Here is a 17,440-nt window from a genome sequence, read left to right on the forward strand (position 1 = left end):
GCTACACCCCTGGCTGAGGTGCCATCAGGTCAATGTCACTCAAATTCCTAGCCAGCCAAACTCCTGCAGCAAAAAGTCCCAAATTGAGGATCAAGTTCCTAGAAAAAGAACGTATTCCGTTAACCCCGTGGTCACGGAGTCACCTGTCGTTGGTTAACGAAAGATACTGGGGGAAAAAAGACTTACCATCACCACTCGGAAAAGTGTCCCCGAGGCAAACGCACTGTTCTAGGAGTGCCGCAGCGTTCATCGTTACATGGTAGGTTGCCCAAGACCCACATAGTTATTTAGAGTTAGCTTCTGTGTCTCATAAGACCAGGATTAAATACAAAGGCCAAGCCAGCACGTGTCCGGAGCCAAAAAGCCGTGCCCCCTCCCCGGTCAGGGTGAGATTCTCTAGACACAGCCCGGTGACTGAAGAGACCGCTGCCGCCGCAGGGGAGCTCTCCCGGCCCGGGACCTCAGCAAAGCACAGCCGGAGCCACTAAGAGGCCAAGAGGCTGGCGGCGTAAAAACCCGGGGCCGCCAACCTCGACGAAGGGAAATAGGGATGCACGCGGGCGCGGAGGGACAAGCTCCCGGGCTCGGTTACCTTCGGAAATCATTCCTATCGGTGGCGAAGCGGTAGACGCCTCGAAGCCAGTCTCCCACGTTGTCCGGAATTTCGGGAGTCTCATTTGCCGAGCCGGCCGCGCTCACGCCAACCCCAGGGGAAGCCATAGCAGCACCTTCGCGCTCCGCAAAGCCTGTCAAGACGCCCCGTGTCGGCGCGGAGGATGCACGCAACTTCCGGTCTCCCACTTCCGCCGGCCGGCAGGGGGCGCCGTTGCTCCGGGTGTGTCCAACACCTGGAGTAGAGGAACTCTGGCCGCGCGCCCACGACTCTGCAAGGGGAGGAGCACGGCCCGGCTCTCGTGTCCCCTGGTCCAGTTCCACCTCCGGCTCCCTCCAGGCCCTAGGCGCGCCAAGCCGGTCACCATCACACGTGACGTCTGGGTGATGACTTCATTGGCTCAGGAGGAGGATGCTGGGGATGAGGCTGTCCCAGCCTGTGGGGGCGGGGGTAGGGGCTAGCTCACAGGGGATGAACAGCTTTGGGGAATGGGGTTCCCCAAGAAATTCTCCATCAAAAGTCACAGAATGCTCTGGCTGCAAAGGGAGCACTTCAAGTTTATCATCTCGCCGCCTCTTGCAGGCGTGCTCCTGATTGCGTTCAGTCTAGGATTTTTATAGGGAGAGGAGAGCCTCGCTTTCCTGCCTTACAGATCACACCCCCCACCCGCCCTTTTGAGGGCTGCGCCACTAGCAAATGGTGCAGTGCTTCCTGGAGGTGTCGCTGTCCCCAACTTCGAGGCTTCTGGGGGTCTTCCAGGGCCGGGGAAGGCGCTGGCCTAAGAAAAAGCCTTCGGGTTCTGAGTCAGAGGAAGAGGAGCAGGTGGGACAGGGGGCGTCCTCCTCGGGATCAAGGGGCGTCTCCAGGCGGCCGTGCTCCCGCCCTTTGAGTGCCTCCGCCTTGTCCCCAGCTCGGCACTCCTGCTCCGGGCTGGACCCAAGCAGCCCCCTCTGGGTTTCTGGACTGGAGCTGGCGGCAGCGGCGAGAAGGGCTGCTCGGGAGATGGTCGCAGTGGTCAGTGGGGCGCGGTCCCCTCTTTCGACTGTTTCGAGCGCCGCCTCCCCTGTTGCGGGTCGCGTCAGAAACGCCCATCTCAGAGCCCCGAGTCTCCCTCTCCCAGATCCGGGCGGGGCGACCCCTGAAGCCAGTCCCAGTTGGGGCCCAGCCTCCCGCCCCGCCCCCGGGCCGTGCGCGCCGCCGCCGCCGCCGCGGCGAGTCCTCTCCCGGCCCCGCCGCCCCCGCCTCCGCCCACCAGAGGGCGGCCGCGGCCCCAGTCCGGGAGCGAGTCCCGCGCCGCAGCCCCAACCGCCGCGCGGGGTGGGTTCGGGAGGCCCTCGGAGCGCTCCGGCCAGGGACGCGCGGTGAGAGCTGCGGGCCCCGAGGCTCGGGTCTGGGGGGTGCGGTGGGGGGGAACGGGGGCGCTGCTGGAGGGACGGGACAGCGTGGGACCGGGGCGAGGGTCCCAGCCCGGGAGAACCCCCTCCTCAGCCCAGTCCAAGCCGCTGCCCCCTTCCCCTTTGATCTGCACCTTCTCCTCCCTTACCAAGGGACGCCCGTCCTTCCGCAGTCGGGGCCCGGCTCGAGCCGGCGTCCGAATAGCGACTCTCAAAGCAGCCGGGGCAGCAGGGGCCGCCCCCCGGCAGGGCATAACGTCCCCCGCCCAAAGGCCCGGCGCAGTCCTGGCAGCAGAAGTGGTTCTCGTGCCAGCGCCATCCCTCGGCCTCAGTGCAGCGCCGGGAGAAGATCAGCTGGGAGTGGGAGAGGGGAACAGCGCATTCATTCATTCATTCATTCACTCATTCATCATCCAGTAACCACACCTTCCACCCGGTTAACGCTAAAGCACGTCTACGGACATTCCCATTTGATCTACTCAGCCACTCTTGGACGCAGGCAGGGCCGATTGGCTTAGCCAGGATCCCCCAGCTAGCAGGTGGCACGGCCTGAAGTGCGACCCGGGTCTCCTGGACTCCCTGCCCAGGGTGCCGCGCTGCCGCTAGTGCCGACATTAAAGGAGTTCCTCGCATGGTCAGGCACAGCACTGGGCACTGGCATACTGAGACGAACGTCTGTCCAAGAGTCCCTGCTCTGGACAAATTCTCTCAGTCCAAGAAAATTTGGGGGACTCTCCTTGCGGGGGTTGGGGGCACAAAGGCAACGGGTCCCACATGCCCAGAACTCAAGTCACAGCACAGGGAACACAAAGGTCCCGGGCGGTTCCTAGTTCTCCGTACTGCACTCCGCGGTACTGGGAGAGGTGTCCCTTTACATCCTGCCACACTGGATCCTGGGCAGATCCCCCCAGCCCCTCCCCTCGGGGCTGTACCTGGTCACAAGCAGGGCAGCGCGGCCGCAGCAGCTCAGCATGATGACGGCCGCAGTAGAGATGCCCATCGTGGTAGAAGTAGATGAGGTTCATCAGGACCTGGCCACAGGCTTGGCAAGCGAAGCAAGCCCGGTGCCAGCAGCGCCGCTCTCCTGCCCGGGCTGCGAACACTCCGTACTCCCCTGGCCTCAGCCGCTCTCTGCACTGCCGGCGGGGGTGCTGGGCTGATCAGAGGCGTCACCACCCTCCTAGCTTCCCTCCTGGCTCTTCCACCCCAACCCCAACCCAACTGTTTTCCCCATACCCCTGGCAAAGCCACCTCTACTATAGGCTCCACCAAGAACCCCTAGACTTGGTTTCCCTTTTTCTTCAAGTTTGCCAAACTGTCAATCCCCAAACCCTTTCTCCCACCAGAGTCCCAGAAGCTAGCCCATTCTGCAGAAGTGAGAGGACAAAGAGCAGAGGAAGGGGAATATTGAGGCCGGGGACTACATACCTTCTCACAGGTGCGTTCTTCCAGCTTGGGAGGTACCAGGCAGGCCACCCCCTGTCCCAGGGCCTCCCGCCTCCGCTGGGCACAGAAGAGCCGCAGCTCCGCCAGCTCCTCCTCCCCAAGGGCCAGGCAGTAGCGCTCCTGCAGAAACAGGCCTCCACTGTGACTGGGAGATCCCCAGCAGGCAAGACTGAAGATTGATTGGAGAGAAGGCTTAGCTGCTGGGTCAAAGGAAGGCTGTAGAACCTCAAGGAGGTGCAAGAGATGACAGCATAGAAAGGCATTGAGGAGGAGAGGGGAAAGTCTCACTTCCCCCTAGAATGATCATCCCTCAGGTCCTGACAGCCCTGCAGCACTCAGCCCTGTCACCATATATTTAGGTCCTTGCGCCCAATGAATGGCAGCTCCATATCGCTTCCCATTGTGTTTTCCCTATTTATTCCATATTCTGTTTTGCCTCCCCAATGGAACTGTAAGCCTTTAGGCTGGGGACACGTAGGGCCTCAATAAATATTTAACAACTATACTCACTACATTTGTACATTCCATTATCAGTTTTGAAAGTCGTTCACGTCCATTTTCTCATTTGCTCTTCAACTAACCACTGTGGTGGGCAGAGCAGATGGTACTGCACCCATTATGCAGACGTAACAACTCAGGCTGGGGGTGGGAGGTGACTTCCCCCATTAGTGGCATAGCTAGGCCTTAAATGCATGTCCCTTGACTTCGGAACCAAGGTTCTTCCCGCAAAAAGTAAAGAGAGGGAAGGAAGAGAGAAGGAAGCTGGGCCGAGGGAGACCCACATCGCTGTCCTGTGGAGGGAGCTGCTGCAGGAGGGTCCGAAGCCGAGGCCAGTTGGGGGCTTGGCTGGTATCCAGGCCAGGGAGCCCCAATCTCAGAACTTCAGGATCCTGAGGAGACACAGCAGAGGGAGAGGAGTGAAGCTAGGTTTTTCCTCCCTTCCCCTTCTTTCCTCCCCTCCTCACTGCAACCTCCTCTCCGAGCTGGAACAACTTCCAAGCACTCTCCTGCATTTGGAGGATCCTTCTTCAAGACATAAGGACCGCTGACCCACTCCTGCATTTGTGGTCTGATTGAGGGAGGTTGGGGAGATCCCGCGCCCCGAGTCAGCTTCCCTTCTTATGCTTGAAGTCACCTCCTTCACTCTGTAGGGCCAAAGCCCCCAGGGTCTGCCTTGACAACACAGATCCCCTGGGAGACGTAATGCGAATAAGGTTAAAGTCGAACCCCCATATCCTGAGGGAGCTGTAGAGACAGGGATTCCTGAAAAAGGCTGCAAGACGTCAGGCACAAAGGTATTGGTGGGAATGCGCGGAGCTCCAAAGGATGGAGGGCATGTTGATCTCAGAGGGAAGCGGGGCACTCATCCTACCTGAGCAGAGGTCTCCTCAGGGTCCTCCTCTGCCAGGTGGCCTGCGTGGCTGTCTGAGCTGGCTGGTGGACCTGGCTCCAGGGGGTCAAGGCTCTCCCCTCGGTGGGACCAGACAGAGTTCAGCACTGACATTGCTAGCAAAGTCTGCCCAGAAAACAAAAACACCTCCCATTGCTTGGGCCCTGACAATGTGCTAGGCAGCGCTGGGTGCTGTACAGGCATTGTCTCACTCACTCCTCCCAACCACCAGGTAAGTTAGGTGTATTCTTGTCCCCATTTTTCGGATGGCCAAAAGGAGGCTCGGTGAGCATAAATGGTATGCCCAAAGTCACACAGCTAGTAAGCGGCAGAGCCAGATGTTGAGGCCAGAACTTTCGGCTCCAGAGTTTCTGAAGCTCCAAGTCTGGGGTCTCCCAAGATTGGGATGGAGTTTTGGAAGAGGAGGCCCACAGTGGAAGGAGAGGGCATTTTGCCTTTCTGGTGAGCCTTCTCCCCATCTCCTCAGCCCCAAGATTTAGCACCTAATGTTTCTCTTTGCTCCCTGTGTCTCTCTCAGCTCCTCATCTAGTCTATAAACTCCCCGAGGACAGAGGAAACTCTTGTGTTTCTATCTTCTATCGACAGTGGCAATTTCATTAGATAATTCTAAGCACATCTCTTCAGCCCTCCTCTGGGCCAGCCCTGGTAGGACTGCAGTATCCTGGGGATGGGGGGGGGGGGGGGGGTGAATAATGAATTAGAAAAGGCATGGGCCCTGCCCTCAAGGAGTTCATAGTCTAGTGGGTAAACAGAGATCAAACCAGGCAGAATGGGGCCAGCGCTGTGGGCAGATATACACAGCACCCTAGGAAGAAATACAACCAGAGCAAACTTTAGGAGGAGGTTGCTTTTGAGAGCTGAGATGGATTCTGATGGCAGCTGGGCACAGGAGGCCCATCAGCAGTCCTTGGCCTCTATAAGACCCAGCTCTCAGGTTAGGACCAGGGTCTAAACTACAACAGTTATATTCCTTCCCAGCCCTGAAGCCCCCTGAGCCCCGCTTCCGATGTCCTGTGCCACCCTTCCCGGCTTCCTGGCTCCACACCCCTCTGCTTCCTTCCTGTTCGGTCCCTCAGGTCGTTTCCTGTGGAAGGCAGCCAGGATGGGCTGTTCACACTCAGGGCCACTTCCCCTAACAGAGCTGCCCCTGCCCCAGGCAGCAAGAGGTGCTTGGGGGAGGGGGTGGGCATGGGAACGGGGGCGGGGGAGGCGGGAGCATCCGGAGTTCCAGAAGGGGACTTGCACTCTCTCTTCTAGGTTAGTTCTAGTTTGCATGAAATTGTCCCACACACAAACAACGCTCAGAAATCAGCCCTCACCCTTCCATCCCTCCCAGGGTGGCCTAACTCCACCTCCACTTAGCATCGGACCCCACCTTACTAACTTGCTGATTCCTCCCAGAATTCGCCGCCCGCTTCTCCCTCAGGTAAGAGACAAGGCTGAACCCCAGCTCCCGGCCCCCGCGCAGGCGCAGCCAGGTTCAGGAGCTCTCTTCCCAACCGCCCCCTGCCATGAAAAGCAGACCCCGAGCGACCCTAGGGACTGGGGAGGTAGAGGGACGGGGAGGTTTCCCGGGACAGTGAGAGGGAGAAGGGGAGGAGAAGTGTCCGGTCCCGCCAAGTGCCCTCTGGACAGATCCCCAGAGTTTTTCTTGGACTTCGCTGGGCCCACCTCCGAGGCGGGGCGTGGTGTGGTTCCCGACTCCGCTGCGGTGCGCAGGCTGGCTGCTGGGAGTCCAGGGGAGGGGGACTCCGCCGGGGTCTCACCCTTGCTGCACGCCGCTGTCCGGGCCGTTCTGGACAGATCCCGCCGCCGAGCGCCTAACCGGGTCCCCACCCCGAGGCCTCAGCGCCCGCCTCTGCCCGCCCTGGGAGCGCGTGGCCCTTCCTCTCCCACGCCCCCTGCAGCCCTTGCCCGCCCCTCCGGGATGGCAGAGCGGGAAGCTCGGGGAGGGGCCTGGGGCTGCAGACGGAGGAAAAGATTTGTGGGATCTCGGGGGGTGGAAAGTGTGCAGGCTCCACTGCCCCCTCTCGGTGCGGGGACCGCGCCCCCGCGGGGCCGAAGTAGACACCTGGGAGCCGCGCTTATCCTGGGTCCTCAGACACTAGCTGAACAGAACGCCTTTCGGAGCCTGCACGTCCCCCGAGACCCTCCCTCTGGCCTCCTAGCCCCGCCCCTCTCAGTGTGTCCCACCTCCTCTAGTTTCCTCCCCATTGTCCCCAGCCCTTTTCCGAGGTCCTTCGTCCTGCCCTTCTCCCTTCCGTCCCTTCGGACCCCTCCCCTATCTTTTGTATTTCTCCCCCATCCCCGTCCACTTTCTGATCTCGGGCATCGAAATCTCTGGGTCCACCTCTGGTCCCCTCGGCCCCGCCCCCGCCCCAGGCTCCGCCCCGCCCCGCCAGGCTCGCCCAGCCGCTGGCCAGGAGCGCCCTCTGGCGTCTGCGCATGCTCCCTGCTCCCGACTGCAAAGTCCTCCAAAGGGACCTTCTAGGCTGCGCGCCGGTCGCCCCCGATCGGGTCCGCCCGCCCGCAGCGTCTCGTTGGTGCTGCCGGTGACCTCCGACCCCGCGGCCGCGGGGCGGGGTGGGGAGGCCTTAGCTCCGGGCGGGCGGCGGCTGCTGCAGCGGGACCCGGGAGCGGGGCCCGGCGCGGCCGGGGCCGCGGGGCGATGTGAGTCGGGGCGCGGCGGGGCGGGGACGAGGCGGCTCCACCGAGGCCGCACCGCGCCGCGCCGCAGTCTCCGCTCGCTCCCGAGGAAGCCCAGGGCGGCGGGCGGCGGAGCCCCGGGGCTGGGGGCGGGGATCCAGGGACGACGCGCGGCCCCGACCTCCCACATTCCTTCCCAGTGTCTGGAAATTCCCCTGACCACCCTGCCACCTAAACTGGCCTCCCACTCCGCAGCACCGCCCCCACCCCCACCTCCCGGACACACCTTCGCGTGTCCTGGAGCCCTCGGAACCCCCTCACTCCTGCGAATTCCCCTGCTAGACCCACAGAGCCACCATTCTCCCTGGATGTCCCCCAGTGTTTCCACCGCCCTGAAATTCCTCAGATCCTTCATACCCTCATTCCTTTTGCACCATGCTCAAATCCAAAACACTCGCTCACATTTCCCGCAGCCCGCTCATATGTTTTGCGTGCCCACGGCCCCCTCTAACTCCCGCCCCCAGTCCACACCTATCCCAGACCAGACCCCCTCCTCCCCTCCCACCTCACGAACTGTCATGATGTGCCCTGATATCTTAAAGAGAAGAGAAGGGGTCAGGAAAAGGTGCAATGCCCCCCACCCCCCCAGCTTACACCCTGTAGTTCTTGCCTTCACCCCCAGCTCTCTGTTGGTGGCTCAAGCCCAGTGTTTTCCCAGCCGCCTGGCTATAGGCTGTGACCCCTCCCGCAGTCTGCTTTCTCCTTCCAGAGAATAAGCCAGGCCGAGAGGGCGGGGGTCCTTTTACCTGGAGAGTTGTCCAAGGATGCGGAGCACAGGGGCCCTGGGCAATGACATTGTTGTTCCAGAGCAGGAGGGTGGCATGTCAAGGGTCCCGGCTTGTGGACTTGTCTACCTGAGGCCAGATCCCTGAAATTTGGTTTATTGTTAGCATTTATGTTAAAATTTTAGGACTTTCAGAGCTTGGAGAACAGAAAATCGATCAAGCTTCCAAATGTTAGATTGAAGGAGCCTGTCTTGGGAAAGGAAAATGTCGATTTTAATGATATTTGTCCTACATCCTGCCTCTAGAGGTTATTTAAGCTAGAAGCTTTACAGATATTACACAGTGTACAGATGTTTCCCTTGAAAACTAAGGCCTTGGTGTGGGAGTTGGAGGTGTTGGGGGGGATTGACTTGGCAGTGTCTCTCAGATACTTGCTAGCAACAAAACAGATTCGAATGTTGCCTTCCTGAATCTTAAACTAGCTCTCTTTCCAACACATTATAGTGTCGTTTTGAGAAAGCTCTTTGTGGGGTTCCAGTTCTCTGCAAAGGTAAGGTGGTGGTTTTGGTGTTGGTTGTAACAGGATTCAGATGGGGTCTGAAGGCAACTGAAAAGGTCTTGGGCTGTCTCAGACTTCAGACTCGGTGGTGCTCTGGGAGTCTCTCTCTCAGGGCCTATGGGGCTTGAAATTAGTGGTCCCTTCGCCCTTGATCTCACTTTCTTCATTGGTTTTTCTGTTCCATTAGGACCTGGAACAGATATCCAGATGGGATGGACTAAAAGCGAGTCAGGTTCCTTAACAATTGGAGGTGAGGATGGAAGTTTTCCACTAACCTGTGGTCTCTGTCTCCTATGCTAGGTGAGCCAAGGTGTGTCCCAGAGGAATCCAGGTGACTTCTCTGCAGCCTGCTTGCCATGACGCCCCACCAAGAACAGGGGGAATAAAGTGGAGGTCTTTCCCCATGCCCCTCCCGTGGTCAGCTCCCCGATGGCCTGGGTGAGGTGAGAGCTGTGTATAGGAGCCACTTTGCAGGAGTTTCCTAAGTTGGGAGAAATGGAGCATGCAGGTCAGGATTGATCAAGGCTTACACATTGAGCTGGCGTTCTAGAAGGATAATCTAATTTCACAGACTCATATCTTACAGCAAGTTGCAGCCCCTTAATTTCTAGATAGGATTGGCCCATGCGTTTGTTTGCTCCCTCAAGTGGTGTCCTCCCCATCCTAGGCACAGACCCAACTGTTGTGACATATAATCCAAGTGCCATAATCCTGGAGGGAAAAACCAGATGGTAAGACCTCTAGTCTCCCCTTTGGACAAAGGGGAGCAAACTCAGCATTTATTTTTTCAATGGAGAAATACCTAATCAGGATTAGCAACACTGTGGTCTGTTTTAAATGCTCAGTCTGCTAAATGTATCTTTCGACCATAAGGTAACACTTCATTTGAAGAGGACATCAAAGAGATAAATTGAGGTGGATGTTGGAATGGTAGTGAGGTAGGAAAAGAGAGAACTTGGATGAGATGGGATGGGCAAGGTGAGAAAGGAGGAAAAAGGAGAAGAGTGCAGGCCAGAGTGTCTGGGACGCCCAAGTTACAGTTTCTTTGCCCAACCTGGCTGAGGGCCCTGGACTGGTACCCAGCTCCTGATGACGTCACTGCTTCTGGGTCCCTACTTTTGTCCATGATGCTCCTCCTGCCCAGGCTTCCCTTCCCTTTCATTACATCAGCCAGGATCCTCCATACTTCTCAATCCAGATTTCATGTGGCCTCTGAGGAGCTCTCTCCATCCCCCCGTCAGCATTAATCCTTCACACATCCTAACTTGAATTAACGTTTATCCACTGTGGCTCTGGCCCTGGACTGAGAGTGGGAACTCCTTGAGGGAGAGACTGTGGCATACAGTTCCTTGGACAGAATAGGTGATCACATCAAGGTGGTTCTGAGGTCCCCAGAGCAGGGCTTTTTGGAGCTGACCTTGATAGCTTCTTACCCCTTCTGCTTCTCCCTAGGGCGGGCTGGCTGCTCTGACACCATGGGGAGCTGCTGCAGCTGCCTGAACAGAGACAGCGTCCCAGACAACCACCCCACCAAGTTCAAGGTACCCACAGTCTGCTCCTCTCCCGAGTTCCCACCAGAGCCTCCTGGGCTCAGGCCCCGAGCTGTCGAGTTGCCTCAGCCGCCCTGGAGAAGGCAGAATGACAGGCCAAGGCTGTGCGCTCCTGAAGACTCCTCCAGCTCAGGGCCTCTGAAGGGCCTGAGGACCAGGGGCCCAGGCCACTGCCATCTGTGCAGCTCTTGGTACTACCAAGAATGAGGAAATGCCACAATAATGCAGCAAAAATGATGCTTTTAGAACATTCGCTCCTGTCACTGTGTCTTTGTAACTTTACATCTAACTTCTTTGGAGAAAGCAGCAAAAGTCTCTATTTGTGAGTTAATGTATATAAAGTATTTAGAACAGTGCTTAACACATGGTAAGCACTATATGAGGGTTTGCTGTTGGCTTTGGGAGGCTAGGGCCAGGCCCAATGGACCTGCATACCCCTGGCCTTTTCCACCTCCCCCTTCCCTGTAGGGGGAGCCCCCCCTCCTCCCCCTGGGCTGTGGAGGCACGGGTTGCGCTTGCTCACCAGCAGAGGGAGCCCTCAGCAAGGCTCTGCAGTTGGGGAGGTGGTGGAGGCGGAGGTATTGGCTCTGCCTTGCGGTCGACTCTCCCAGGGTCTTCAGATTCTGAAACTTGTGATCAACCCCTTCCCCTGTTAACATCTAGTCCTTGGGTACTAAGCCATGGACTGGACTGTCCAAGGTCATCTCACCTTGGTCATCTAACCGTCTGACCTTGGAGGTCAACTAACCACCCCTCCCCTCACTGTCCAAATGACAGAACTGAGGCTTAGAGAACTGTCGTGGGTCAGTGGCACTGCTTGGCCCAGCCCGAGTAGTCACTTGGCGTTCAGTAGTGCTTGCGGTAGAATCAGGGAGCCCCTCGGTGCCCCCAGCTCTGGCCCTGCGTCGGCCTGCCTCCCTGTGGCTCAGGAACCCATCCACACACTTGTTGGACTCATCATTGATCCTCTGTCCCCTGCCCCCCAGGTGACAAATGTGGATGACGAGGGGGTGGAGCTGGGCTCCGGAGTGATGGAGCTGACGCAGAGCGAGCTGGTGCTGCACCTGCATCGTCGTGAGGCTGTCCGCTGGCCCTACCTCTGCCTGCGGCGCTATGGCTACGACTCCAACCTCTTCTCCTTTGAGAGTGGCCGCCGGTGTCAGACGGGCCAGGGTGAGTACCAGCCCCTGCCCCGTGCTGGGATAGGGGCTTGTGCGCCTGGGGCAGATACTAGGGCTGGAAGTCAGCTCACGGGACTGTGGGGAAGTCTCTTGACTGGGCAGGTATTGCTCAGAGGAGAGGGTCATAGCCAAGAGCACACAGCATGTTAATGCACAATAAGCGGACTCCCAGGCCAGTGCTCTTTCTGTTCGCTCATTGCAGCTCTGGTCTGGGTCCGTTTGTGGGCATATTTGTTGCACAGCCCAGGGGAAACAGCCAGTGCTCCCAGGCCAGAGGCTGCCTGGGAAAGCAAGCGATTCCTCCTGCCTCTGTTACTCAGCTTCAAGGGTCCCTGTTGCCCCCTAAGTAGGAACAAAGTTTCTTCTGCAGCCCCAAGCCACATACCCTGGACCCTGTGACTAACGAAAGGTCAGGCCGGAGGTTCTGGCTGCCTTGGGGCTGAGTGGCTTGGGAGTGGTAGGTTTGGGGAGGCAGGACTCTTGGGTCCCTAATGTACAGAGGAATCCTCAAGAGGTTCGTCTTTGTCCCCCGTCACCTGTGGGCAGTGGAGTGTGATATCTTCTCCCGTCCTCCCCAAACTCTCTGCAGCCAGAGGTCAGAGAGTGATGGGTTGTTCCATGAGGTCAAGGCTGGAGCCAGCCATGGCTCTTTGAAGGAGCGGCTGGTCTGGACTTATCTTTTAGGGCTAGATCTAAGCTCTGCAGAAGGAGTCCCGCGCAGGATTGTGTTAAATGCAGTTGGGGGTTGTGACTGCAGAGATGGGATGACGGAGCTCCTCTGACGAGGCTGCCAACGCGACAGTGAGTCTCTGAGGCTGTGTTGGCTGGCGAGCATCTTACCCTGGGAGCTCAGGCGGCAGAGGCACTTAACACTGGCTAAGCTGAGAGAGGGGAGGAAGGGCCTTCCCTGCTCCGGGTGGTGTTTGATCCCCGAGGGGCTGCCCTGGGCCCCAGCACAGGCTTCTCCTAAAGCTGTGGGCTTTCTCAGCCTCTTCTAGCCCTCAACACATCTTGCCTGAATAGTCCTTCTTCTTCCCTTCTATCCTTCCTATCCCGTGTCTGCAAACCTCAGCTGTCCCGCACCCCAGCCTAGTTTATTTGTCTTTGTTGTGGCTCGACGCATGCACACACCCAACTAGCCTCCCCTCAGTCCTGGGCCCCACTGTTACAGAGGAATGCAGAATTCCACGCTGGCCCAACACCCCAAGGGCATCTTTAGATTCCCTGAGTCACGGGTGCTCAGCCCAGTCCTGCTGTCCCCGGGATTGTGAGTTGCCACAGTGGAGTCTGAGGGGCTGTAAGGCCAGCTGCATTAAGGAGCCACGCGATCGCCTTGATGTATTTGTCCGTCAGCTAGTGGCCCATCCGTTCTCCCTCTCTGCACTGGAGTTTAGGTTCCAGGAGGTCAGGGGCTCTACACAGTGGACACCTGCTCTCTGACCGGGCACTGGGCTAAGCACCCAGTGAATGAGCAGGAAACGGGACAGACCCTCCTGCCCTCACAATGCTCAGAGGCTGTTGGGCAGCACGCTGAGGGCTGGTGCCCTGGATGGAGCTTATTTTTCTGGGGAGCAAATAACCTGGGTGGTCAGAGGGAGCTGGGGGAGCGTGTGGAGTGGAGTGGTCACTCATCCACTGCTATCCTTTTCCACTTCGATTTTTACTTGTTTTCCCCTCACCCCTCATCCTCATCAAATGATTTAGCCTCAGAGGAATATAGCTGAAGTGTTAGATCTCAAGATGATGGTAATGAGTAGTAGGGGGCAAGGGGCCTTGGTCATGGCTCCTCCCATGGCTCTTGGGTTTTAGAGTGGCTGGGAAGAGTGCTGAGGATGAGGAGGGGCTCTCCGGCCCCCCGCAGGCCTGGGACTGGAGGTCAGGGACATTTCCTGAGCTTTGTGCAACTGTGCAGCCTCTCTGGTCCTTCCCTATTGGGCACAGGGTCAGAGGAGCCTCCTTTCTTCCTCTTCTTCTTCAGGGATATTTGCATTCAAGTGCTCCCGGGCCGAGGAAATCTTCAACCTCCTTCAGGATCTGATGCAGTGCAACAGCATCAATGTGATGGAAGAGCCAGTCATCATCACTCGCAACAGCCACCCGGCTGAGCTCGACCTCCCTCGGGCCCCCCAGCCGCCCACTGGTGAGGAGCCCCGCACCCTCGGTACCCAGTACACACGCGCCCACACACACGTAAGCACAGGCCCAGGAAGCCCCAGCCTGGGAGGCTCGAGGCAGGCAGACAGGTGGGAGGATGGCTGGGTGAGCCAGCCTTCCAGGACACTCATCCGTCATCAGAGCCACTCTTGGGATGCGTAAGTCCTGGCCCGGGCCAATCAGGTGACTCAAGCTGAGGCTGGGGAGTCCTAGGCCTTGAATCGACTGATGGTCGGGGACCAGACAGGAAGACATAGGTTTCCATGGAAACGACAGTCTGGAGCTGTTTTGCTTCCTTCCTTCTGTCTCCTGGGTCATACCCACATACCTTTCCTGATGGCTGGTGCAGGCGTCTCTGCCCATGACTCTTTTCTGGAGAGGTTCCCACAGCTTCTGCTTGTTCATCCACGGAGTCTGCACTGAGCGCCTGCTGTTTGTGCACTCCATGGTCTGGCCCGTGGGGGCAGAAGAAATGGAAACACAGTCCCTGATTTCGAGGAGCTTCCCTCGAGCTTGCTAGCAGAGCTAGAATGAGGTGAAGGGACAGTCCGGTAATGACTAGGTATGCCTCGACTGTTTCAGATAAGGCTGTTGTGGGGGAGGTCGGGCTCAAGCTGAGCTCTGAGGGACAGGGCCGAGTTTGAAGAACAGAGAGGCATAAGATGATGGAGACTGCCGATTCCCTGGGGGTGCCCAGGGAGCGTCTCCCCTCCCATTAGAGGAGTCCCAGGATGCCACACACATGGTCACAGGTGGTTTAAGGCCCCCTTATCTGGGCTTGTCTCTTCTGCGCCCAGCTCTAGGCTACACTGTCTCCAGCTTCTCCAACGGCTTCCCGGGCTGCCCGGGAGAGGGCCCGCGGTTCTCAGCGCCCCGGCGCCCCTCGACAAGTAGCCTGCGACACCCCTCGCTTGGGGAAGAGTCCACCCATGCCCTCATTGCCCCTGACGAACAGGTGAGCAGGCTGCTGCCCTGCCCTCCTCGTTGGGCTGGGTGGGATGGGGGGTCGGGACATGTGGTGTCTCCTCCCAGTAGGGATCATGGGAGGGAGGAAAATTGATAGGGTCCCTTCCTGTTGCCAGAAAGGGAGGCAGCTTCCCTGGAAGGTTTGGAGGACAAGGAAGAGGAGGAAACCCCAGCTCTTTTCCCTGTGCTTCTCATCTCTCATCCTAACCCTTCTGTTCTCTCCTTGCTCCCTGCCCTTGGACCTCCTGCTTCTTTGGACTCTTTCCCCTAGTCCCACACCTACGTCAACACGCCGACTGGTGAGGATGACCACCGCACGAGCCGGCACTGCCTGCAGCCCCTGCCTGAGGGTCGGGCACCCTTCCCTCCTCAGGCCCAGGGCTCCGATGCACGGGACCCGCAGGTGTTCTTGCAGCCAGGCCAGGTGAAGTTTGTGTTGGGCCCGACCCCTGCTCGGCGGCACATGATGAAGTGCCAGGGCCTCTGCCCCAGCCTGCATGACCACCCCCAGCACCACAACAACAATGAGGGCTCTTCCGAGTGCCCGGCCCAGCCCAAGTGCACCTATGAGAACGTCAGCGGGGGGCTGCGGCCAGGGGCCAGCTGGAGACTGAGCCCAGAGGAGCCGGGCTGGACTGGCCTTGCCCACCGCAGGGCCGCCCTGCTGCACTACGAGAACCTGCCCTCCCTGCCCCCTGTGTGGGAGAGCCAAGCCCAGCAGCTGGGGGAGGAGGCCGGGGATGATGGGGACTCGAGGGACGGGCTCACACCCTCCTCCAATGGCTTCCCTGATGGCGAGGAGGACGAGACCCCCCTGCAGAAGCCCACCAGCACCCGGGCTGCCCTCCGCAGCCACAGCAGCTTCCCTGTGCCACTGACCCGCCGCCGAGGCTCCCCGAGGGTCTTCAACTTTGATTTCCGCCGCCCAGGCCCTGAGCCCCCAAGGCAGCTCAACTACATCCAGGTGGAGCTGAAGGGCTGGGGCGGAGACCGTCCCAAGGGGCCCCAGAACCCCTCAGTCCCCCGAGCCCTTGTGCCCACCACCCACCCTGCCCGCAGCTCAGATTCCTATGCCGTGATTGACCTCAAAAAGACCGTGGCCATGTCCAACCTGCAGAGGGCTCTGCCCCGAGATGATGGCACCGCTAGGAAAACCCGGCACAACAGCACCGACCTGCCTCTGTAGGGACTTCCCTCCGCCCCGCCACGGTCCAGCCTCCGCCTCACGTTCCGTCCTCTGAACCCACACTCCCAGGGTTCAAGGTCGCTTCACAGAAGGGCATTGAGGTGGGACCAGATGCTTCCCCGTGCTGGTCGGAGTCCCTAAAGATATCAGCCACTGAGTGTCCTGGTCTCCAAGTTGGGGAGAGAAGAGGGTGACCAGGCAAGGAGGGAGCCACGATGGAAACTGTGAAGGGTCCCTGTGATTGCATTTAGCATCCTCCCGTTATGTCCATTTGTCTTGTCTGCTGTCTGCGTGTTTTTTTTGGTTGAAATTTTGGAACATTTTGTACCTGTTGATTTTATTTATCAGTTTATTTTTCTATTTATTGTTTTAAATGTAATTTAACATATTTATTATTAATATAATTATTTTTAAATTCTGGCTTGGTGGATCATGTCAAAGTCTTGGGGAGTCTTTTCTGGCATGGTTCTGGGGGCACGTAGGGGAGGCCCAAGAGAGGGAGGGGCTTCATTCCGGGAAGTCTGGTGTGGTTGTGGTTTTGGGGACAAGTCTTTTTCTTTTTCTTTCTCCATTTCTTTTTCTCCTCCAAGAAGTCCCGGCCCACAACTTAAAGTTGTCAGAGGTGGATGCTCTATCAAAGGAAAGTGGCAGACAGGACAGCTAGAGTCCTAGATGCAGAGGGGAGATCTGTAATGAGATAAAACCCTGGCCCTCTGAGACTGGCAGTGGGCGGGGGGATGGTGGGGACGTGCTGGACCAGATTCGCCTTCTCTAGAACCACTCACTCATTCTCCTTTCTGCCACCAGGCCGGGTCTCAATGGGTGCCACTCTCCTTTAACACCTTGGCCCAAAGTGGACCCTCGATCCTCCCTTGGCGTCCCCAGCAGGGCTAGGTCAAGGCTAGAACTTTTGAACAGGACTTTACAAAAAGCCCAAGAATAGCAAAACATGGTGTAACGTGACTAAATAATCTGGCTTGCAAAGTATGAATTCCCCAGAGAAATGCTCCCCAGGAATGGACTCTTGGGGCTAGCACAGGGGTAGGGCCCTCACAGAGCCACCACAGCTGCACACCTGCCTGGAAGTCCCGGCTCTACGCAGGGCCGCACATGCCACCCGCTCATGCTGTTGCAGGAGCACCCTCGCCCTGTCCTGAGGCGGCCTCTTTCCTCTCCCTCCTCTCGCCGGCCTCCCTGCCTCCAAGACTCCATTTCTATGTCAACCCCATAAATGGTTAATCTAAAGGAAATCTAATGTCTATGATGTGCCACTCAGGGCCCAGGTGAGGAGCGGGAGCAGGGTTTGTTCAAGACTTAGGGACAAGCCTTCTTGTCTTGGTCACTGTTTGTACCCCAGTTCCCTGCGCTGTGGAGCGAGGAGACCTGTCCTCCCAGCAGGGAAACGGGCCTGGGCGGGGCCCCCCTGCTTCCCTCTCCTCCTGCTGTCCAGAGCACCACTGCCTGGACCTTAGTTCTGGGAGGGCCCCTTCCTGGGTGGGGATTGGACTGACCAGCTTCCAGAACCCCCGACCCTGGGTGTCACTGTCCA

At 58.4% G+C, this 17,440-nt stretch overlaps 2 protein-coding genes across 8 annotated transcripts; one reads left to right on the plus strand and one right to left on the minus strand.

Moving 5' to 3' along the window:
• Window positions 1-719: 719 nt before the first annotated feature.
• On the minus strand, window positions 720-6,715 carry PRICKLE4 (prickle planar cell polarity protein 4). Of its 4 annotated transcripts, none has more exons than XM_046641517.1 (7): window positions 6,631-6,715; window positions 4,826-4,969; window positions 4,236-4,343; window positions 3,436-3,573; window positions 2,940-3,143; window positions 2,157-2,361; window positions 720-1,676 (listed from the first exon to the last, which is right to left on the minus strand). In XM_046641517.1, exons 2-7 carry the CDS (start codon window positions 4,955-4,957, stop codon window positions 1,303-1,305), a joined length of 1,161 nt encoding a protein of 386 aa, XP_046497473.1. In that variant the 5' UTR covers window positions 4,958-4,969; window positions 6,631-6,715; the 3' UTR covers window positions 720-1,302. The 4 variants fall into 4 exon arrangements, with proteins under 4 accessions (XP_046497473.1, XP_046497471.1, XP_046497472.1 ...); XM_046641515.1 differs by having other exon boundaries at window positions 6,536-6,668; XM_046641516.1 differs by lacking the exon at window positions 6,631-6,715 and adding an exon at window positions 6,240-6,319.
• Window positions 6,716-7,475: 760 nt separating this feature from the next.
• FRS3 (fibroblast growth factor receptor substrate 3) lies at window positions 7,476-16,225 on the plus strand. Of its 4 annotated transcripts, XM_046638996.1 has the most exons (8): window positions 7,478-7,534; window positions 8,800-8,845; window positions 9,155-9,297; window positions 10,307-10,395; window positions 11,391-11,577; window positions 13,564-13,725; window positions 14,537-14,694; window positions 14,977-16,225. In XM_046638996.1, exons 4-8 carry the CDS (start codon window positions 10,330-10,332, stop codon window positions 15,889-15,891), a joined length of 1,488 nt encoding a protein of 495 aa, XP_046494952.1. In that variant the 5' UTR covers window positions 7,478-7,534; window positions 8,800-8,845; window positions 9,155-9,297; window positions 10,307-10,329; the 3' UTR covers window positions 15,892-16,225. The 4 variants fall into 4 exon arrangements, with proteins under 4 accessions (XP_046494951.1, XP_046494952.1, XP_046494949.1 ...); XM_046638995.1 differs by lacking the exon at window positions 8,800-8,845 and having other exon boundaries at window positions 7,476-7,534; XM_046638993.1 differs by having other exon boundaries at window positions 7,494-8,845.
• The last annotated feature ends 1,215 nt before the right edge of the window (window positions 16,226-17,440 follow it).

This window comes from Equus quagga, chromosome 15 (genome assembly GCF_021613505.1).
Source record: "Equus quagga isolate Etosha38 chromosome 15, UCLA_HA_Equagga_1.0, whole genome shotgun sequence".
NCBI lineage: Eukaryota > Metazoa > Chordata > Mammalia > Perissodactyla > Equidae > Equus > Equus quagga.